Genomic DNA, 23,943 nt, shown 5'->3' with positions numbered 1-23,943 from the left:
CAGTAAATATTTATTACATATTTGATGTTTTCATGATCTTATTGTTTTTGGTACAAATAATGGCCTTGTTAACAGATTCTTAAATTTTATTTTTTTATTTAGAATTTGACGTTTTTATAAATTTACTAGTTCTTATTATTTGTGTTTATTTAAAAGTGGTAAATATATCTTAATAATACGATTCTTTTTTTTTCAAATTTTGATGTAAATAACAAAATAACAATATGGTTTATTCCTACATATCTAATAAAATATTTTATATTTTAATATTTTTACTATTCTCACATTTATAATGTAGATCATTATTTAAATGAGAATAGTGTATAATATTGATTTATTTTTATATGATATTGTTTATTATTTATATAATACTGTTTAATAAATTTGAACAATGATTTCGAATCGAATTTTTTTTTTTAATCTGAATAAACAAACTTGTGATCGTGCTGGTATTCTTAGAAAATGAAAAAAATAAATATTTTCGGTGTATATCTGATAGAAAGCGCATCTTAAAAGCCATGGATTTTCGAACGCTCTGTTACGGCCAAATAGTTTGACAGATGTCATTTTGACGTGCCACGCGTAAATTAATTTGCTTAAAATGTGTTCCATACAAATTAATCCAGCACAATTTTGGAAAGCAATAACGATTTGGTTGAAAAATTCTCATGTTGTAAATAGACGCTTATGCGGCGTAACAAACATTGGTATCTGGAAAATTGAAAATTACAGTTTAAATATTGATACTATTTTATCTGAATGCGTAAAATTTGATTTTAATTCATTAAATACTAATCATAAGATAATACTTAATATTTTTAATTCGCAAGACGATACACGGGTGACTGAAAAATGCTTTAAAGAATTTGATGAAGAAATAATGTCTTTGGTTGAGCATTTAAATGAAGAGAAGATATATTTCATATTGATGCAAAAACTTTTGCCCAGATCGTCTAAATACAGAGATACATATCAAATATCGTTATTAAATTTAAACGAAGATTATACTATATTTATAAATATATCGGATGAAAGTGATAAAATATGGATTGCACCAAACTATCCATATGAAATTAAATTAAAATTAAACAAAATTACACTAAAGACTGAAATAATTGATGAAAAGAACGAAGGATCATTGAAATGGTTGAATGAACAGTTAATACCACGCATAGAAAAATGGTCTCTTAGTGATACTACAAATCCAAATGGAATAATAAATGGTTCCTTAAAATTAGTATCCTTGAATGAGTATAATGATCTATATCAAGAATTGAAAGATAAATATGGGCAGCATATTGTTAAGGTACTTATATTATAGTATAATAAAATATTATTGAAGTTTAAATTTTTATAAGTTGTTTTAATACTCTTTCAGATATGGCCTGAAGTTACTGACCCTTCAAAGTTTGTATATGAAGACGTAGCCATTGCAACTTATCTTTTACTGCTATGGAGAAACGAACGCAAAAACACACTTTGTGATAAAATGCAATCATTTTTGGATTTAGGTTGTGGAAATGGTCTTTTAGTTTATATTTTAAGCAGCGAAGGACATCCTGGAAAAGGAATTGATATCCGTAAAAGAGGCATATGGGATATATATCCCAGTTTTGTCAAGTTAGAAGTACGATAAAAGTTATAAAATTAGTATATTCATACATATATTATAAGATTAGCATACTTAATATACATATGTTGTCTTATTTTAGGAAAAATCAGTGGAACCCACGGAAAGCTGCTTATATAAAGATGTAGACTGGTTGATTGGTAATCACTCAGACGAACTCACTCCATGGATACCAGTGATCTCTACTAGGAGTTCATATAATTGTAAATTTTTTCTTTTACCGTGTTGTGCCTTTAATTTTGACGGAACAAAATACCAAAGGAAAAATTCGTCAAAGAGCCAATATAATGAGTATCTTGAATATGTTCAAACAATCTGTGAAAAATGTGGTATTTATACACAAATAGATAGACTCAAAATACCGAGCACTAAAAGAATATGTCTAATAGGTACGAGACGAGAATATTCAATATTGGAACATGAAGAACATTTAGTTCAATTGAAGCATTTTGTTGAGAATAGTAACAAAAAGAATGAAAACATAACAAATGATTCATGGATGAATGATTTTAAGCCTCGAGAAGCTGTGGAGCAAGTCAGAAATTGTACAAAGATAGATAAAAATGTTATAAATGAAATTGTCGAAATTGTTACATCAAAATTGTTAAGCAATAAAAGATACATTAAAAATTGGAACGCTGGAGGCTGTGTCCCTATAAGTGATATTCCAAAATATATAACTGAAGAAAAGTTGAAATATTTGAAGAAAGAATGTGGCGGATTGCAAACATTGTTAAAAAATAATCATCATATATTCGAAGTGGATTGCGGTACAGTGAAATTTAGGTATCCTAAATCTAAAAATGAATATACATCATACTTATCTACTAAAAATAATAAAAATGGGGCGAATAAAAAAAATATTGAATATAAGGTAAAACCATGTTGGTTTTATATTAATCATCCCGATGGTTGTCCTCTGGATTCAGAAGAATGTAGATTTTCTCACATACAATAATAAAAAAGTGTACATGTCTAAATGTATAATATGTCATGATTTTAAACTAATAATGTTTTCTTTTAATAATAAATAAAGAGTTGAAATATTTGAATTTAAATAAGATCTTTTAATTAACATTAATATAAATAAATAATGGTAATATATAGTTTTTCATAGAGTCTGTAATGTAACAAAAACATATATTTTTAGTTAGGCAATCCACATTGTGGAAATTGGAATGAACAGCTTAATTTTTCAGTTGATGGTGTTAGATAAAGAAGATGACTCATGATTGCAGGTACCATATAAATAAATAAATGTTACATAAAAAAGGATGTTAATTTTCTCAACTAAGGCGGCTTCCACAAATTATATTACAGGTTTTCGTGATTTTTTTGCACCCCACCCCTTATTTTTTTATTTTCCCCTTCTATGTCACAAGATATCATTGAACCAAACTCTGGTTTGTTTCACACAGTTACAATCCCCCCCCTCAACATTTAACATAATTTATGGAAGCCGCCTAAGCATATTCATTGGCACATTTCTTCTGTATGAAAATTCCAAGGTCTACTACCTGAATGGTTAGTTTATTTTGTGATATTCTGTAGTACACTGCTAAATAAAAAAGTCTTTAATTATTTTAAATATTTAAGTACCCCCCCCCCCCCTCTACCTAATTTTTTAACTTTTCGATAGTTATTGTGTATATTAAGAAAATTATATAGAATCAGCAAGAAAAATTCGAATGTTAATTATTAATTATTAATAAAAAATCTCATATCCATGATAAAGGCTGGCTCGAAAGTTGTGATGCTGCTAGAGTCTAACAGCGTCACAACCGAAATGGTCTAACAGTTAGACCATTTCGGTTTTCAGCGCCCTAAACAGGGCTGGCCCGAGAGGCAGGCAGTACAGGCGATCGCCTGGGGCGCTAGATCTTGAGGGGCGCCGTGATACCAAATAAAGGCGCAATATTCACTTAAAATTATCAAACAATATTGTTAAAGAATATAATCTGATATTTTTTTGTATACACTACTGTGTACTCTTTAAATCGAGACGAAAATAAAACTACAAATTCTTAAATTGTATCCACAATCGCAAAAAAGAGTATGGTGTAAAATATAGGTAATATTAAATTACTTGAATTTGAATTAAGTTTTGCACTCATGTAATGAGTTATTAAAGAATTATTAGGGTGGGGGGGAGGGGGCGCAAATTTAGTTTTTGCCTGTGGCGCTAAATAGCCTAGGGCCGGCCCTGGACCTAAATGACAAAAAATTGTGGTTTCTGAGTATGGCGCCGACATTCTTATTAAGTACTGATATTTTTTAATACATATTATGTATTATAGTTCTCTTAATTTTAAAACTTGTTTTATTTCTTAAATTAAGAAATTTATCTATTCAACTTTTACATTGATTACCGCATGTATAATTATTTTAATAACATTTTTTAAAATATTAAAGAAAAAGTATCTAGATTAAAAAAAATCAAGTCGAAATTTGTAGTAAAACGTTTCGTAAAAAATCATAATGCTGTGAAATATAGTGTTTTTAGACTTTCATAATAATAATATTATGAAAAGTATCCATTTACATGTATATTAGTCATATAAAATAAAATAATTATCGTAACTAATTTACTAGTGAAAATACTTTATTTTTTAGTGTGGCAACACCTCTTGACAAGGCGGCGTTGAGTCCCTTTCCATCTGTCTGGTTGGCGTGCTTCGATCAATTTTGACAGAATGGCGTCTCAATCGAATAGACGACCCGAGACGGATTCCGCGGTAGCCTACGTGCAGGCAGATGGATTGGTATGCCATTTTTCATAGTAATCTTTTCCTAACCTAAAAAGATACACATCAACTGTTCGTCTCCATATTTAACTCAAATGTCATCTTAAATATTCCATACTTTCATAAGTAACTTCGTTTGTATTATGTTTATGCTTTTATTAAATCACCAATATGGCTGTAATCATTATTTTCACTTATATTTAATTAGTCCTATACAATAATTAATATTCTTCTTTTCAGGCTGCTATGAAGATTGTGAAACATTGCCACGAGGAATCGTGTAGCAATATGGAAGTAGCTCAAGGAGCTCTTCTAGGTTTGGTTGTTGAAAATAGGTTGGAAATAACCAACTGTTTTCCTTTTCCCAAACACAACGATGACAACATGGATGAAGAGGAATATCAATTAGATATGATGAGGAGATTAAGACGTGTTAATGTTGATCACTTCCACGTTGGATGGTATTATTATTTGCTCTTTATAAGTGTGTTTCATTTTAGTATGTTGCTTTATTTTTTTAATGTTTTAAGTATAATTTATTTGGGAACTTCTAAAAGTTTGATTGATGATGTTTTTTAACCTTTCTGGTAGCTGAAAGATTTCTCAATTCCTGAGTCTTACTGGGACCCGGTAAATTTACACCATTAATACTTCTGCAAAACTTTAAATAAACTATAGTCTGAAGGTGTAAGGTCCTGACTATATAGTGGATACACTAAAACATCCAAGCCATGTTGCTACATTTTTGCCAAGTCTCCATATAAATGTGTGGTCTGGTATTATTGTGGTGGAACACAATACTTTTTCTATTGGCCAACTTTAGCTTCTTCCGGTCACTTGCTTCTTTCAGTTTGATCAATTGTTAGCAGCTCTTAATGGAATCAATCTTTTCGGTTTGTTTCGAAATTTTTTATGATCGTCTCCAGAGCTATATTGACTCGGAAGTGATGTATTTTGAATAAATAACAAATGTCTTCTATTTGTTTTTGATCAGTCCTCGCGAATTTGGGACAGACAATGTATAATATATTCTCTATGAGCTGAATTAGATTATATGTTCGAACCAGCACGATTTTAAAGAATCATCCTGATATTTATCTATGAGATTAGGAAAATCTAGGAAAACCTGATATGCGATGATTCATTGGAATTATTATTATATATTAATCACTTATTCCGATATCCCAGACACAATAGACATTAAAAGAACACTAGGGTTCATATGGGACTCGAACCCAAGCCTTTTATGTAATAGTCCTATATATCACTTGTTTATCGTGGTGAATCTTTGTAGTGCTTGACTGCCATATTTTAAAATTATGGCTGGAATTAAACTTCTGTTGCCTTATTGCTAACCATTATGTTTATTAGCTTTCCTAAATGAAGCAACCTCATATAATGTTGGCTTCGGTACAAAGTATTCAGAAATACTTTGTTTCAAGTCATTGAGGAGGATTTTAAAGTGTATCAGCCATCAAGAGAAAAGGCTAAAAATTTTAGCCAATAAATATTAGTAGTAATTTGAATAAAGACTACTAATATTAGGATATTAGCAAATATTGTCTACTCAAAGGAAAGGTTATTAATGATTTTGTAGAACTTTCTACTTTCCTATTTTTTATCAGCTCTTTCGATCATCATAAATTTATCTTTTAAGGTTCTTTAAATTTATGTTTTATGTACTGTATGTTTGTTGATATGTATGATTAATCTATTTTAGGTATCAAAGCGCTGACGTTGGTAACTTTTTAAGTTTGCCTCTTTTGGAGTCGCAGTACCATTATCAAACTTCAATCGAAGAGAGTGTCGTCGTTATATACGACACGAAAAAATCTGCAAGAGGATTCTTGACTTTGAAAGCTTATCGTCTAACTCCTCAGGTAAAACAATATTTTTTAACTATTCATGTGTATATGTTAATGAAATAATATTATTTTAGGCCATTGCAATGTACAAAGAAAACGAATTCACTCCTGAAGCATTGAGGAATCTTAAGATCGGCTTTGAAACATTGTTCGTAGAAGTTCCGATCGTCATTAAGAATTCTCCGTTAACTAACATAATGATGTCGGAGTTAGCTGAAATGATTCCAGAAGAAGAAGGCAGCCGATTCTTGGATCTCGGAACGGCTTCCGTGTTGGAAGGTATTTTATTAAATTAATACTATTTAAAATAATATTTATTTATGTCGTTTATGTAATATTTATAGGACACTTGCGTAGTTTAATGGATCGAGTCGACGAATTAAACCAAGAAGCGATCAAGTTTAATCGGTATCAACAGTTGTGCATTCGTCAACAGCAAGATAAGAATCGCGCGATGGCTAAACGCGCCCAAGAGAACTGCATTCGGGCTGCTAAAGAAGAGCCTCCGCTACCCGATGAAGATTGGAACAAGATTTATCGTCCGCCACCAGTGCCTGGCCGACTCAACCCGATGATAGTTGCCGGTCAAATTAACACTTACAGCCAACATATATCGCAGTTCTGCTCTCAGAGCTTGGCCAAACTTTATGTCACTCAGGCGTTGCAATCGGCTAAGGAAAGCAAATCAAACCCGTAATTTGAGTTGAAGATCAATTTTATAAAATATAAAGTATTACAATGTCTTCAAGTATATTTTAATTTTGTACTTGATGTCTGAAATAAATATTTAAACTGGGATTTATATTTTGATTTTATTTAAAAAGTATCCTCAAATAAGAAGTTTGTGGTTAGACTATGTGTCGCAAGAGCCTGCAACTCAATGGCGAAGAATACGTTCACTTCAGCTTGTATTAAAAATCTATTGGTATAGAAAACTTCTATGTTACAGAACCATATAAAAAAATTATAATTTACAAAAATATCAATAAAAACCAAATATACAAATATTTAAATTATTGTAAGAATAATTTTATGCATACATTTAATTTGTTATAACATGGAACATTTCTTTTTATTATTGAAAAAACAGAAAACATATTTTAGAGCTACAACAAAAAACGCCTTAGCAATATCTATCGAAACAAATTTCATATTAAGTATTGACTAGTGAATTTGATGAAAAAAATCAATACACAAACTTATATTTTATATAGATATTTACATTCATTTTAATTCGTAGGTCTCACTTCATCAACTTCGATTATTAGATGTAATAAATGACTTAATAAAAATCATACTGAAAAGCCTAAAGCACAGCATGCGAATATCCCTTTAAAATTCGAGACAAAATGCATTGCTTTGAATCAAGATTTTCAAGCAATCTTTTACAAAAAAAAATAGAAAAGATTTTTGCATATAAGTTATTACAAAGTTTTATTATGATTAATTATAAAACTTATAAAATGGTACAAGCTTTTTATAGATACAAAATAAATAAAATTTTTTAATATGTATGTTTTGTAAAATGTAGCAATAGATTGATGTTAATGTATTATAGAATATAAGACCAACATTTAAAGGTAAGCTATATAAAAGTGAAAGATTTTATTTAAAAATATTGTATGAGTTGGTGTTAGATTATTGTTTTAACGCAATGCTAAAAATCAGATAGGTTAAAAGAAGTGAATGAAGTAGCAATGATAGGGTAATCGTCTCCGGTTTCACATACACTAAAGCAAGCCTCGGCAACCTTTTTTGGCTGCGGGTCAAAATAATTAAAATGTGACTATTAAAAAGACTATTCGGGTCAGTGAATATTTTTGGTTCTAACAATCATATATGTGGGCTAGTCGTAACACGTTAAAAAAATGATATTTGCAGAACTGAAATGGGTCACTTGAAATCATCAAACGGGTCACTTGGTGACCCGCGGGTCATAGGTTGCCGAGCCCTGCACTAAAGTATCATTGATCACCCAAAAGGGGGTAGCGTTCCAGTACTTCTTTCACTGGGCACAACCATGTCCTGTGGAAAATCTTGCTGATTTTGCAACCATAGCATGTCGAAAAATTTGTTTATGAGAAATGAGATCATAATCGTAAGTGTGATTTAATTTAAAGAAACGCTATTTTATTATAAAATTACATATTAATTTTAACAAACTTTTTTGCAGGGGGGTCCTGCCCTGCACATGATTTTTGCCTCGGCTCCCGCTTTTCTTAGCGCCGGCCTTGTGAGTACAGTATTTGAACACAATCAGGCATCTGCGTTTAGTCATCACATTCATAGACCTAAACAGATAAAATTCTTCACCAGTATTTCTCAAATTCTATCTTTGTAACTTTCAAAAACGATTGTAAATTATCGTCTGTTTTATAAAAAAAAAACAATATATTCGAGCAGTTAATACATATGAAGACTAAATTTATACTTTTTAAAATTGTATTATTATTTATTATATAAATACAAAAAATTACTGAAAAATACTGTTGGTTAATTTGTACTACTTTAATGTACTCTCCATTTATTTTTAACGTGTAGGATATTATATTTATATTGTAGTAATCTGATAATTTGAATATATTTTTATGTCACATTGAGACTGACATGTTGTATTATAATTGGCAAATGATTTAAATCACTTTTTGGTTACATAGTATTTTCATCATGCTTTTAACTATAATAGTACACCCCTCAAAAAGTCGATTTAATTAAAATACGATAAGCTACCTGTTTGATTTTTTTAGTTTACAAGCAAGGAAATTCTCAGAATATAGTATGATTGGAATACTTGAACGTGTTCCGTGGGCAATTGGGATAAAGTGTACGATGACACCTCAACGCAACCTTCGCCGACCGAACCGAGAAGAAAATAGAAATAATCCCCGTTTCAATTAAATCACACTTAGGATTTAATTCGACGAACACAGTGACTGTTTTGTGGCTGATACGCGTGAAGCACGTGGTAAATTCAGAAAGGAAATCAGGATCATTTTCACACAACCCCTAATTCTAGGAAGTGATCCAACGAGATGACTATTCATTCTTGCCGCAACAAAACGGGTTGACAAGTCTATTAATTCGACGTTGAGCGAGTAAAGAGTGATTCTCAAACTTTATAATTTATATTAGTACTAAACATTTTAGATTTTATAGAAACAACTTATATACAAGTATATAGTATAAAGGTGGCAGAAATTTTATAGCATTTTGGTAATGTTTCATAATTTAATTGCACATTGTAATAATCATTTATTAGCTTGTACAGTACTCAAGTCACGTTCACCATCGAACTGAAAAATATCTATAGGCATACGAATCGGTAGACGTCGGCAAACGTTCACAACAAAAGTGGTCACTCAGTTGTCGATTCTCTTGTATCAAATTAACACAGCTTGAACGAAAAACGTAAGAATGTCACGGGCAGGAGGTTCCCGCTGTGTCAAAAGGGACCATCCAACTTTTTTTTGCTCACGGACCAGATTGATAACAAAACACGTCAACGATCCATTTAATTCCTAATAAACATGTCTCCCATCGAATTGTCGATTGTATAAAGCACCAAGAGGATATGATGAAAAACTGTTGTTCAATATATAATCACTATATATTTAGTAAGGCAATGAAATAAATTATTTACTTATTTTAGGAATAGTAGAAGCTGCAAATCTTATCTATAAGGGAAATGGTAGTTTTTACGCCGTAGCATTGTATCATATTGAACTATATTACATACATACATATGTATATAACGCTATATGTATGAGCAATTTTTAAGAATTTGTGTAGGCTTGGAACGCTCTAACTTCAATACAGCCATGTAAACACGATGTAGGCTTTAGCTCACTGTTTGTTCGATCTTAGCTTGATCAACCCCTATTAATAAAATTCACAAATTCTAGACACATTAATGATTGGTTAAGTCCTAAGCCCTCGATCTAACGTACGACAATGGCGCCGCTTTATGGCAAAAAGCTCTGATTCCCACAGTGGCAGAGCGCCACAGAGGAGAGAGAGAGAGGAGCACGTTAATTATCGGCAGGCCATATAATACATCATCATCGAGCAGTGTAATCGGGGCTAAAGCGCGTAACCGGCCAAGATTGTTATCGTGCCAATTTTCATCACATGGAGAGGAAATCGCACTTCGATGAACAGTTAATGTGTGATGGATATCACTACGCCCGCGGAATATATAACCGACAATCACGCCCCCGACTAATGGGCGGGAAAAGTTAACCTGCTGCACCAACAATAATTACTCGAACGGTCGAACATTTATAAGCGAGAGGAAATAATTGTTAACTGTCGGTGTCGGTGTTGGTGTTCGATTTGCAAACAACGGATATTAATTGTTTGATGTTTATTTATAATTTTTTTCTGTCGACTACTCTTACCACCCAGATTTACATGGAATTAATGTATAGGGAGTGATAATAAATAAGACCAGTCTAAATAATTTTACTTTTATATCCTGGAAATAGAAAAATACTATTTTCGGGTTATTTTATAAACATATATAGAAAAATGTAAGGTGTCCCAACAAGAGCGGAAAAATGAAATTTAGCGCCATTTTGCTGTTGTGCTTTGACAGTCGAACCATTATGACAGTTTAATGGTAAGAAGTCCGCCATTATTAAAAATAGATCGATTACTGCTGTCAGACTATCGACACGTGATCGTCCAGGTCGTTTAATAGAAAACATCACGGTTGATCCCCAGAATGTGGCCGAGATTCCGGGAACATCCATTCGGCATCGTGCTCAAAAATGTAACATTTCAAGAATTACTATGCAACATATTTTCACCAAAGATTTGCGTCTTCATGCCTACAAAATCCAACTAACTCAAAAACTCAACTTGTTAGGACACCAATTAAATAGCGCTAAAGGGTGGTGGACTTAAAATGTCAGGTAATGGAAGTCGGAGAGTTTTTGCTAGCGTGTCGAGTTGTATTATTGTCGGATGTGCTTTTGGCAGAGCAGCTGCACGAGAGACATCTTACGTGTCGATGCAGTCTCCTAAATCGTTTCTACTGCTGTGGCTCCGTGGCCAATTGTCACCTATTTTATAATGCTGGCTCAAGACAGTTCTGGCGAATCGTAGATGAGGATGTTTGCGAGCCAATTGCATCGGATCATGGATAATACCACAAAATTTGCCTTAAAAGAATATAAATGAAAATATAAAATATAAATATGTGCAGGCTAGAATGTATTGTTTAGTGCGCGTCTTTTTCAAACAAAGATTTTTTTGTTGAAAGATGCGTGTCATTTAATTAAATAATATGAATCTTAATGAAATCGTAATATAAAAATACTGGAAAATTACGCAGGAAATGCAGAAAGATTAGTAACGGCGATGAATGTACTAAACCCATATCTAGCAAGTCGCAAAGTGTTTATGCTTACAATTTTAATAATAGCGTTTTACTCGCAAAATATTTATTTTTACGGAAAACAGGACTTTGTGAAACAATCCGGAAAAGTATCAATCAATCTCAAAAATATAAAAATTGAGGCCCCTACAGACATTTAAAATAATCTAAATTTAAAAAACAATCAGTACCTAGTTACATAATATTTCGAAAAACAATGGAATAAACAAAAAGTTGTTTTTTATTCATTTCAATGTGCATTGTTTAATTCGTTCCGTGTCTATCAAAATTTGAATTGCAACAGCAAGATTAAATTTTAAGATTTTCTTTTGAGTAAGGCTAAAGGATAAATGCAAAATCAGTGAAAGCTATCGATTCTGAAGTCATTTCACCAGTTTCTACAGCATATTGCCGTGCTGTCGATCCACCAGAAAGGCTTTCGGATAAGCTGAAAAAACATTAACCAATAAAAATAAAAAGTGAGGAGAAATATGTGAGAAGAAAATGCCGTGTTTGTTCTGCACGTAGAATAAGGAAAGATACAGCATACATGTGCAGAAGTTGTGAAATTCCTTTTCATATTGACGAGTGTTTTTATACGTATTAAAAAATGTGTGTAGTGTAAATAAAAAAGTGTAAATAATAAAAATATATATAAATAGTGATAAAGTGATATAGTGTGGTTTATAAGTGTAATGAAGAAAATAAATGTGTCTGCGACAGTTGTAAGCAGAAAAAGGACGCCGAAAAATTTGGTGAGTGCAAATTATATTATATTATAAATAGATATTTTTTATAAATCGTTTGTACAAACATTTATAAAAGCATTTAAACATACATAAATTACAAATAACTGGTTTGTTAACATTGCAACCATTTCCAATTTACACAAAATATTAGCAAGGAAAAAATCATATTTATACGTTCATGATTTTATTCTTCAGAAACTCTTAAAAGCGCAATAATTATTTTAAATATTTAACTTTATGACGAAAATAAACTAATACAGCGATAATTTATCTAAATTGTAGCTTTTCCCCTAGTTTCTTAATCTGTGAATCATTTTTCAAATGGCGAGGAAATATTAAAATAAAAAACCCGTAAAAATGTTCGTACGTTAATGAATAATATTTTTTGGAAGTTATTTGATTGCGGTGTTATCTAATTTATCTACATAAACCGTGAAGTTTTTACTTTTAAATTTTGCAACTTTTTTAATTGATGTACTATCAACCGCGGATGTTTCGATTTCTTTTGATTGGATTGATTTTATGTTTACCTAGCCAAACAGTTTTGACCCCAAAATCTATTTCTGTTCAAGGAGTGTAACATAAAATATTTTTTTTTTAGATGAAATAAATAATTATGGTTGATACATTTCATAAAAAGTCACGTGCTTCAAAAATGTGACGACTCGTTACATTTTTTTTCGCAATCTTTTTACAAAAATTTGTAATAAAATATAATTTATTTTTTATTTTATATTATGTAAGAATAGTATACAACCATCTCTCATTATCATACAGACGCAAACTTAATGGTATCCCAGTATTTTCTTAATAAAAGAAAAAGCATGACGCGGGACTCATGCCTGAGTTCACGGCTAATAAACATTGTTCGTTCAAGACTCGTATACGAGTCTTGAAAGAACATAAGAAGTGTAAATTCGCGGCCAGTAAGACGCAGGTAGAAACTAGTAGGAATTTTATTAGATTATATTACTTATATTGTGGCTACGATGATGGATGAGTATCGTTTTCTCCGAGCAGTGGTGGAGAAGCTGGTGCAGGGATGATGTCCGTGGCAGATCTTCAGGGGTCTTGTAGTTTGCAGTTAGAGTGTTTGGAGGCGGTTTCTTTTGCTACGATGATCGTGTTTGAAAGTCTCAGGTCGTATCTTTGGGTCTGTCGGTGGGGGCGCGTTTGCCAGGTGGGGTTATTCTGCTGGTCTCTTCGAGTGTCTACCGGAGTTTTAGAGTCTCTGCTGGAGTCTGCCAGGTGACTGCCCGTGACTGCCTTCTCCTCATCGGAGTCCAGGCTTAAGTATCCAGGGCTGCAAAGCTTACTGACAAATCAAATATCTCTGGACAAGTAGATAAACAACAAAACCCAAATTATTACTCGATCTTTACAATGTGTACACAACTATTTTCATATTAAAAGAAGCACTTGTATAAGCGTTTATGTTAAAATTGCTATTATTGAAGAAAAAATGGAGATTTAGATTGCTTCGCAATTCAACTCTAAACGGTTAAATGAAGTGGGAAAGAGGTAGAAGCGTTCTTGATTTCTCAGAACACCCATCTAAGGTGTTAATTTTCCTCATGACTTCTATCAGTATTTCCGACATTAGATTTACCAAGCATTGGTATTACACACATCCATTGTTAAACTTATATTAAGCTGTTTGAATAATTTGGACCGATTACGATACAATATCAGCAGAAAGAGTAAAACCTTGAATAGCGTCGTCTTTGTTAACGACTTGTCACTAGGATTCCATTATTCTCAGATTTATATTATAAAGCATATTCTTTGAATATTGAGTTTTTTTAAATTATTTTTATGACCATGAATACGAAATTATTAAAATATATTCTTTTTATATATAGTTTTAAATTACCATCCGGTCTAAAAATCATTGTCGTAATGAAGTTTTTAGTGTTCAATAGACTGAAGATAATTTATATTTGAAGCTGATCCATTAGATTTGTAAGCGATTTGATATACACGATTAAAGTTTATTATTTAAAAATATAAATATTACGAATTTGATTATAACGGAGTAGTCTGTTATGGAACCATATTTTTATACTTATTAATATTTGCTCTTGATATGTTCTAATTGTTGATACTTCGACAACCAAAGGACGACTTTATGATCTTCGATCCTTCCACCGATGTTTTGTTTGCTAAGAAGAAGATTACAAAAAACACCATGGGAGCATTTAGTGAGCTCCGTCGGACGATGAGGCTCAATCTGTCGGCTGGTTACGACACGACGATTTAGCGTTTAATGGAAGTAGCGACGGGCCAATCATTTATGATTGCAAAGTTATGCGAGCCGATGTAATTTTATTATGCAAATGTGGCATTAAAGTGTTGCCAGACATAATCGATCAAAATATTATATGTGACGAGCGGCGGAAGGCAATCAGCCGAGAGGGCAGCGGCAGATGAGGTAGCAATTTATTAGAACCGATCTGTGCGAATTAAAAGCGGCCGTGCCGTACGAAAATTGGAAATGATCGTGATTGGATTTTGTGATTGTTGATAGTTTGGGAAACGATTATAAATTGTTATAAATACGAACTTTTGCTGTATCAAGTGAACAACTGAGAAGCGCAGTTATAAAAATGAAATTCACCTCATAGGCGTCTCTTTTACCTCTTCTGCTGGATCGAGACAGTTTTGGCAAATTACAGACGTGGATGTTTGCAGGCTAATAGCATCGCTTCTTGGACACACCTCTGACATGTGTTCACGTCTTAAGAGAAATGGTCCACATGGCATCATCGGTAACACATGAGTCAAATAACAATATTTTATTGTCTAGCGCGTGTTCTTTTAAAACAAAGAGTGTTTTTTGGCGGTACTTATGAGTGATTAACGTCTTGGGGTGTGTGGAAAATTTATAATTATTAGCGCAATTAGCAAGAGAGCCTTCGAAACAATAGACAGAAAAATAATGTTAAAGAAATTGGAGAGTATAGGTATAAGTGATATAGTTTTAAGATGGTTTAATAATTACTTATATAAAAGAAAACAAAAAGTTAAAATAAATAATGTATATTCTGAAGAGAAATTAGTGTCTTATGGAGTACCACAAGGGTCTAAATTGGGACCATTATTATTTGTTTTGTATATTAATGATATAGTTAATAACGTAAAAAAATGTAAAATTCATCTATTTGCGGATGACACATTAATGTATTGCATAGGTGATAACATTAAAGAAATTGTAAATAATTTAAATAATGAATTAAGTATATTAGAAATATGGTTAAAGAATAATGTACTTAAATTAAATGAGAATAAAACTAAATGTATGTTTATTAATTATAAAAATGTGTTAGATAATAGTACCAAAATAGTAATAAATAACTCTAGTATAGAAATAGTGGATAATATAAAATATTTAGGAGTAATTGTTGATACAAAATTAAATTTTAAAGAACATTGTAATTACATATTAAAAAAAATTAGTAGAAAAATAGGTTTATTATCTAGATTAAGAAATATATTAAGTATAAATACAAAAAAAATAATTTACAATAGTATAATATTGCCCCATTTTAATTATTGTGCAACACTATTAAATATGTTAAATAAATTAGATAAAGAAATGTTGCAAAAATTACAAAATAGGGCAATGAGAGTAATCTTAAATAAAAATAGATTAACTAATTGTAAAAGTATGATTGATAGATTAGAATGGTTGAATGTTCAAGAAATATTGAGTATGAATGTTTTAGTATTTATATATAAGTTAGAAAATAATATGTTACCAGAATATTTTAATAAGTATTTAATAAGAAGTAAAGATGTACATAAATATAATACTAGAAATAAAGAAAATTTAAAGATAATTAAGTATAAGAAAACGAGTACGGCTAGGGGAATTATGTACGGAGGTTTTGATTTATATAATAGTCTTCCAAGAGAAATCCGAAACAGCAAAAATATAACGGGTTTCATAAATGGAATAAAAAAACACCTTAGTACATATAGAAATAAATTATAATATTAAGACTTTATTATTGTATATTTTTATTTTTTCTTTCTGTTATGTATTTTTTATATATTTTTATATATGTTTACTAAATTTGTTAGATGTAAAGATTAGCTATTAAGCTAAATAAATTAATAAAATAAAATAAATAATAATAATTAATTGGTCACGAGATCTCCCTTCTGTATATGGCTTTTTGTTTGTTCGACATGTCGTTCGTGTGCCATCTAAAATAAATTGTGCAGAAAGCCTCACAATAATCATTCTTATAACAACTATACTATATGTATAAACAATAAGAATGGCTGTCTCAAGCACAGGTTTGCAATATATTTTTGTAAAGAAATAATATTTTCATGCAATTTAAAAGGTATTATGACAAACGTCAGTAACAAATTACTCATTGCAGTGCATAAAATTGTAAGTCAATATTATTTTAAAAAGGGTTTATGAAATTATCTAGGTATCGTTTTATAATACTAGTTGTTATTGTATTAGTGTATGGTAGACGCAGTACTTTTGCAATCTATAATATATGCATTTCAATTTCACCTTAATTTTCAATATGCAAAAAGCAAAACGCTTAGTGGGCGGTCAAACTGACAGTCAGCTGTTAAACGTCAAACGGGTTGAAACGTTTGTTTGAATGGCAGTCAGTTTTGTTATTAGCTATTATCTATAATCAGAGGTGTCATGACATATGCTTAAATATAGCATCAAAAGTGTCACATTATATCAATTACAATTTAAACTAGTCTAATTTAGTGTGAAGCAATTTTTTCCTTCACCCAAACCCAATTCGTTAGACCAGCGTCGATTGTCTGCGTTTTTCACGCGCAGTTCCAAGAATCGCCTTTTCGATTTTGGCTTATTGATGATCAGTGTGATCTTCCATAGTTTTCTTTTTTTCGACTCCTCGCATACGATCGGAGCCCAATGGCCATTGTCATTGCGGAACGAACCGATTTTCCACTTCGGATTCGACGAAGCGTCCCACAACACCGGTAGTGCAGAAGAAAAAAGGAGAACTGAAAAGAGCAAGAATGAGAAAATAAAGAATCAGCTTAACCGATTTTTTCACGCTCCTCTTTCTTACCTGTGTTTGCAAAAGGCTGTGTCGTAATAATTTGTGATACACAAAAACGCATTGTTTAATTTCGATCGACGTTTTATTTTTTTTATTATCTTCGCATTAGTCATAGTTTCATTCATCGCGGTTTAACGGATCAAAGAGTCTACTTTTGTGTTAAAATTGGATTTATTATTATTAATAATAATAATAAAATACCGTAAGTCGCTTGATGTGATTTTGGCGTTGGACATAAATCATGCTAACACCAGATAATTTCAAATAGGCGCTTTTGCCTCTATTAAAGGTCATAAATCATTGGACCAATGAATAAATTAAATTACATAAGAGTGTATAACTCGTCAAGTTACCTTTTCGACGACGTTTTTGCATTACATTAGCCCTTAGGTTATTTCGTTCGCCTGCCCTTGCTTCTCCTGTGTGGTTGGATAAGTGCTGGTTTATTTATTTTTTTATGCTTGAAAATAGTACTTGCTAATTACATGTAAATATACAACTTTATGATCGATTATTAAAGTTAAATCTAAATAATTAGTACATATATATTAGGTATAAAAGTTATTAATCTTTTTTGTTTAAATATATATAATATGTAGTAGAGTTATTTTGATGTGTAGGATCAATATCAGATATAATCATCTTTGTAATAGTATATTTACTATATAGTAAAAATAATAGAGTATTAGACAAGCTATTTAAAATCTGACAAATTGCACATTCTATTTTATAAAATCAGTAAAGTTGCATATTATTTTAAATGAAGTGTATTGAATTAAGTTATTTTTTAGTTGCTCTCGATTGCTTTCTAAAATATATTGGTTTTATCAAAAAATACAAGTATAGTAAAGTAAGTGTAATCCTCAGACATATGCACTAGAGTCTCCAATTACTCGAACCATCAACTACTCGAGTATCGAATATTAAAATTTTAAAATACTCGAGTACTCGAGTACTTTCGAGTATTTACTAAATGTACCAAAATAGCTATTATTAAAATTCGTGCACATATAAATAAATAAATAAAATACTTAGTATGTTAATTTTTACAATTATTTTAACTTCACGAACATACTTTTTAAAAACAATAATGCAAAAAGTGTCTCGAATTTAATATTACTGCTAACCTTTGGTTTTAATATTCCCGTTATGGAAAAAACCCTTTCCGTTGCTGTTGATGTTGGTCTTATTGTCATTAACGCGTTGGATAAGGCTTTTAATTTATATCTGTTCGCTTTTTATAGATATAAAATTTTTTGAACTCTCTTTTTATGTTCTCTTCTTTCATTCCCTTCTCTGCTTTTCTCTTATTTCCTTCGACTATTGACAAAATAGCATTTTGTAATTCTTCTTGAATAGATTTTTTTTCTTAACAATATATAATATTCTACTCCTTCTGATTAATGCGAAGAATTTAAATCTATATCCTTCGAATATGTATTTGGGTGAATCCCTTTCACTCTAGAGCTAAACGGTTCGCAAAGAACTGACTTTACTTTAAATGCCTTTAAAACACACAATTGTTTTGATTTATATTTTAAGCTAAGGGATCAGTATAAACAATTTACAACACTTTACGCTACAACTGCATAGTCATAAAACCTAAAAAAAATTTTTGTTGATATTTTATATTGTTCATTGCCATAAATTAGATAAGTCGGGACTGTCGAACAGAAAACACAAAAGAAATTTCTCCGTCGTACCCACTAACATAGCCGACGACTGGAACTATGCAACTATGGAACTATGAAAAAATTATACCTGATAGTAACCGCTCTAACTCGGGACTTCGGGCATAAACGCCAAATAAAAGCAAGACCGAGTTAAAGTTATTTTTGTTTCTGAAATATTTCAAAATTTTTTAATTTCGAGTATTAATCGAGTAATTTTCAAAATACTCGATTATCAAGTACTTGAAAAATAGACAAAAATACTCGAGTATCGAGTACTCGATTACTCGAATTGGAGACTCTAATATGCACAGATAAACATAAAATTAACCTATGATTTTTTATACCAATATACATTTAGCACAAGTTTTTACAAAGCATTTCAGTCAGTTCAAATTTTTTTTATTTAGCTCGAGTAGTGAATTGATTTTGTGTCATTTATAGTTGTTGACATCTGTTCATTATAATAATTTACTAAAATATTGTATTCTACTCTTTTCTAGTAGTGTATTTTGGAAAGGACAATATTTCATATTCATGTCTTAGGTTTGAGTTATTTATATAAAATGTTTATTATAAAACACTAAATAAAAACCATTGGTTTTTTATCTGCAGTAATAATAAACATAAGGCACACCATGCAATTTTTATGGCACGAAAAGATGATAAAGGTTTTTTAATAAATAAAAACCCGCAAAAAATTCAATAAATGAAACTTTTAATCCTATTTGGTTATATTCAACAAATAGACAGTGATCGGCAATCTCTTTTTACATTAAAATGTTGGATGGTCTAATTAAAGGCTAATAAAGTCAGTTGATAATGATTTTAAAAATCAGTTTAAATATCTATATTTATATGTTAAAAAAATGTATGTAATTTTCGGGTTTTATATTTAAACAAAATTTAGGAGCGCTAAACAAAATTTTTGTAAAATTTTAACCATAGTTATAATTATTAATTTTTAAGAATCGTAGATTAATTTTATTTTGCAGTGCATAATTTTATTAAATGTTTACCTTACAAACTAACTACCATTTCAATTAAGTATGTTAGTAAATTTGCCTGATCTATAAAAATATTTTTCAACATTAGGCTTTCTGTTTTTTTTTTAATATTTAGTTTTCGAAAACCTAGGAAAAAACATTCAAAGAATGCATACTTTTATGCAATAAAATTAGTCAGATTTTTCTGAAATTCTGTGGGTATTAAATATTTAATAAGCATATAAGATATTCGAGTTTAAGTTAAAATGTTCAATGAAATTTATGACAATGGTATTATATCATCTGATCGATTTAAATATACTTTGTTACGCTACCAAAAATATTAAATTAAAAAGAGTACAACGAATATTAAATAATTGTCCGAATAAACCAAAAAATTGACAACCAGGCAGGCGAAACACAGATTGGTTTCAGCAAAGGTTTTTGAACAAGGAAAGATTTTTTAGAATACTGGTTTTGGTACAATCTTGATATTGCAATATATATGATCAAGTTTGAGAATATGTTTGACAAAGTTCAACATAGATATGATAATGCTGGATATATTGCAGTAAATGTATATTACTAGTGAATTTGTATTTTCACTTGTTAAAATATAATTTCACTAACTTGGCCAGTTAAAATGTATCAGACAATTGATTTAAAATTTCACTATCAGTAAAACTATATTTGTTTATAAACGGATGATTCGGTACGCGTGTTTTTACATGATCAGATTTGTGACGTTACATCGTTTGACAAAGTATTATTACAATATTCAAAATAAGTAAATTAGCCTATAGTTAGTTTGCGAACTTTCATTAGGTTAAGTTGTATTTGGGAAATTAATTTAGGTTAGGTTTGAGTTTCAACAGCAAATGGTCGTTTCGCAACTGTTAAATTGAGTTTCAATGACAGTTTATAGCAGTATATAATTTACCTTGCATCTATCAGTTAAATTATAATATAAATAAAAAAACAAAATAATAAGTAGTAACTTAATATGTAAGGGATGAAACACGAATGATTTTTGCTGTATTTAAAATCATTCCTGTTTAGGTAAAAATAGTCAACGATCAGATTTATAATATTAAATTAAAACTATTTATTTATTAATGTAAAAGCTTTCTGAAAAAACTAAAAGTAAATGTATTTATAAAGTATGTTATATTTTTAATTTTACATTAAATATTTTTTAAGTGGCTCATACGGCTCATTTAGCTGACTTCTGTCTTATACCAACATGACTCGCTATTTACCGTGAAAAAAATAAAACTTCTTAATATTTGTATTTATTACACTGCCAAATCTCAGACATAATATATGCAGATAATTAAAAATGGCGTTTTTAAATTATATATTTATAGAATAAAAAAGTTGCAGGAGCACGATTCAAACGTTGATTTAACCGACGGTTGTTGATATAAGTTAATTTGTTTTTTTTTTACTTCTTTTCATCTCATCTCTCTCTTAACCATTTAATAGAATAACAATGTGTTCACCGTCTGTACGTTTCGAGAGACGTGAGCCACAACAGGTTTATGACGTCCGAGAGACGTTGTTGATGGACCAAGTAAAAAAATAGCTAGAAAAAATAATAGTAGACTCGGTAATTAGGTTGTAGAACCAATTTACAGGTATTATTTTAAACGAATTAAGCGGACCCGCTGGGGCGGGGCGGTTCGCCCACGAGCTGAAAAAAAACACATTTATTAATATAATTTACTGTTAATTTGTTATTACTCTATTCGGGTTTTGTTTCGGGATTCGGTAGCTGATAATTAAAAGATAAGAACAACAGCAACAACAACAAAACAAGGCAACAACAAAAATTGTTTTGATTTATATTACAATCGTCGACATCTGTGCTTTTAATTAATCAGTGAGCTCGGAGATAATTTGAAAAGTGAAGGGCGTTGCAGTGGCTGTGTGAGAGAGACAATTATTTATGTAATATAATATTACGAAGAATGTGGGACGAATAAGTTGGGCTAGAAAACTTTTGATAAATCGTAAAGTGCATCATTTATGGCGTTAAATTTATTGGATTCTGTAATCGATTATTGAGAAGTAAATGTCATTGTACAGTATTAATAATTCTAATGTAAAAATATTCTACTCTTTATTTAAATTAATAGCTTCATTTTAGATGATTTGTAGTTTGGAAAAAATAATATTACTGGTGTTACTCCACACACATACCATGTATGTTAAAATAGGTTTGATTAATTATTTGTAAAAAATAATTGTAGTTAACGTACTGTTGAATTAAATATCGGTCTATGTGCCACAATGACGGTAAGTCCTTTCAAGTAGGTGTGTTTTCAAGCCATGATAATTTTTTCCAACATAGCCGCAGTATTCTAGAGGTCCGCTAGAACTCGGTCTTTACGATAGTAATTTCTTACTGAGCTTTAATGGATTTTATTACTTTTTGTCGAAATTTGTTTTTTCTAATGAAAATAATATATAAAATCATGCCAGTCGTAGTGTGAACTATTGGTATTTACAAGGGTAAGCCAGAACTTTCCCAAACACTATTTCTAAAAATAAACTTACTGAAAAGAAACGTCGTATTAGATTTATTGCTATATTGGAACGGTTTATTTAAAAAATATCTTTTGTACTAGAAATATAATAAAGATAATTCTGAGATAATATATATCAGGAATTGTACATTGATTTATTATCGCTTAATTGCAAGGTGTATACATTGAATATGATCTTATCTAGAGGTATACACATTAAAAGCTCAACTTGTGCATTTTATAGTTAAACGCAAAAATGATCACAATTACCGCCGTCTGGGTGGTTAATAAGAAATCGGTTGTCGGCGAGAGGTCACGTCGTGTCCGATAAGACGCTGAGTGTCTATTATACAATTTGGCGTTTAACTACCGGACTTTGTTCGGTTTACAGTAATTACACGAGATTATAATGATTACGCTATAGGGACAGCCACAGCAGCAAGCGGCGAGATTAGTCCGGCGGCCATCGTCTGCTTGGAAGCTGGCTGGACCATATCATTAGGATAATGCGCCCGCCATTATTAGCCGTGGCCGCAATCAATATCAATTTCTAAATTGGTGCTTCACATTTTAGCAGTGAGCCACCGTAATATTCCATTATATTTAATGCACCTTTAAATTGAACGCCTCGTACCTCTCTTACCTTCTTCGCCAACTCTTCTTATGATTCGTAGCGGAATTTCCAACGACGGCCAAACTGGATGCGAGACCGTAAAGGCACGTTAAACGCTTTAATCGTACGATTAAATACCATTTTTGATATCGTAACAGACCCTATGTGAAAAAAACATTTATGTTCCTTAAGATATGTAGAATCTGCCGTGTATGTATGCAGGAACATAAAAATTATGATTATTATAGTATATTTTTTATTTCTTTATTTATATTAAATCAAGACCATTGTGGCTTAACAGGTTACCGTAATGCGTCATAAAAAACAATACGAAGTAGTATTACAATACACAAATAAATAAAAAGTTTAAAAATAATACAATATCCGCCAGAATAGTTTAATTATCAATAACACTTTAGTAGTTTAGAGTTCTCAACGCTTCTAAAAATACGATGTATAAATGTTACGTTGGCGTATAAATGTTACAGTGAATATATATTTTTGGTAAAGTTGTATTTTCACTAGTAAATTTTAAATAAATTTTCACCAGTAGATATATATTTCTAGTAGCAAAAATATAATTTAACTGATATGCTGCTCTAAAATGTCAATAAACTCAATTTGACAGTTGCGAAACGTCCATTTGTTGTTCAAACCCAAACATAATCTAATGAAAGTTAGTATTAGGTCAAGTCCAAAATACAAACTAATC

The 23,943-nt window shown here is 30.7% G+C and overlaps 2 protein-coding genes across 3 annotated transcripts; both read left to right on the top strand.

The window, feature by feature from the left end:
• The first annotated feature begins 531 nt into the window (after window positions 1–531).
• On the top strand, window positions 532–2,688 carry LOC148228487 (putative tRNA (uracil-O(2)-)-methyltransferase). 2 transcript variants are annotated; one of them, XM_088200286.1, is made up of 3 exons: window positions 532–1,306; window positions 1,379–1,627; window positions 1,713–2,688. In XM_088200286.1, exons 1-3 carry the CDS (start codon window positions 602–604, stop codon window positions 2,586–2,588), a joined length of 1,830 nt encoding a protein of 609 aa, XP_088056412.1. In that variant the 5' UTR covers window positions 532–601; the 3' UTR covers window positions 2,589–2,688. The 2 variants fall into 2 exon arrangements, with proteins under 2 accessions (XP_088056412.1, XP_088056413.1); XM_088200287.1 differs by having other exon boundaries at window positions 1,379–1,638; window positions 1,713–1,830.
• Window positions 2,689–4,241: 1,553 nt separating this feature from the next.
• On the top strand, window positions 4,242–7,041 carry eIF3h (eukaryotic translation initiation factor 3 subunit h). Its single transcript, XM_088200508.1, has 5 exons — window positions 4,242–4,392; window positions 4,615–4,835; window positions 6,095–6,254; window positions 6,314–6,518; window positions 6,584–7,041. The coding sequence occupies exons 1-5, from the start codon at window positions 4,324–4,326 to the stop codon at window positions 6,934–6,936; spliced, it is 1,008 nt and encodes a 335-aa protein (XP_088056634.1). The 5' UTR covers window positions 4,242–4,323; the 3' UTR covers window positions 6,937–7,041.
• The last annotated feature ends 16,902 nt before the right edge of the window (window positions 7,042–23,943 follow it).

The sequence above is a fragment of the Plectrocnemia conspersa genome, unplaced genomic scaffold (assembly GCF_051122295.1).
Source record: "Plectrocnemia conspersa isolate PC_06_02 unplaced genomic scaffold, ASM5112229v1 ptg000012l, whole genome shotgun sequence".
Taxonomy (NCBI): Eukaryota; Metazoa; Arthropoda; class Insecta; order Trichoptera; family Polycentropodidae; genus Plectrocnemia; species Plectrocnemia conspersa.
The sequence above is the reverse complement of the archived record's forward strand: the minus strand, read 5'-3'. Positions and strand labels throughout refer to the sequence as shown.

Bases quoted from the DNA above. Each gene is read 5' to 3' on its own strand.
- LOC148228487 (XM_088200286.1), top strand. From the start codon at position 602: ATGTGTTCCATACAAATTAATCCAGCACAATTTTGGAAAGCAATAACG. The intron at 1,307-1,378 runs GTACTTATATTA...ATACTCTTTCAG, and splicing joins ATGGGCAGCATATTGTTAAG to ATATGGCCTGAAGTTACTGA. The intron at 1,628-1,712 runs GTACGATAAAAG...GTCTTATTTTAG, and splicing joins CCAGTTTTGTCAAGTTAGAA to GAAAAATCAGTGGAACCCAC.
- eIF3h (XM_088200508.1), top strand. From the start codon at position 4,324: ATGGCGTCTCAATCGAATAGACGACCCGAGACGGATTCCGCGGTAGCC. The intron at 4,836-6,094 runs GTATTATTATTT...AATCTATTTTAG, and splicing joins GATCACTTCCACGTTGGATG to GTATCAAAGCGCTGACGTTG. The intron at 6,519-6,583 runs GTATTTTATTAA...TAATATTTATAG, and splicing joins AACGGCTTCCGTGTTGGAAG to GACACTTGCGTAGTTTAATG.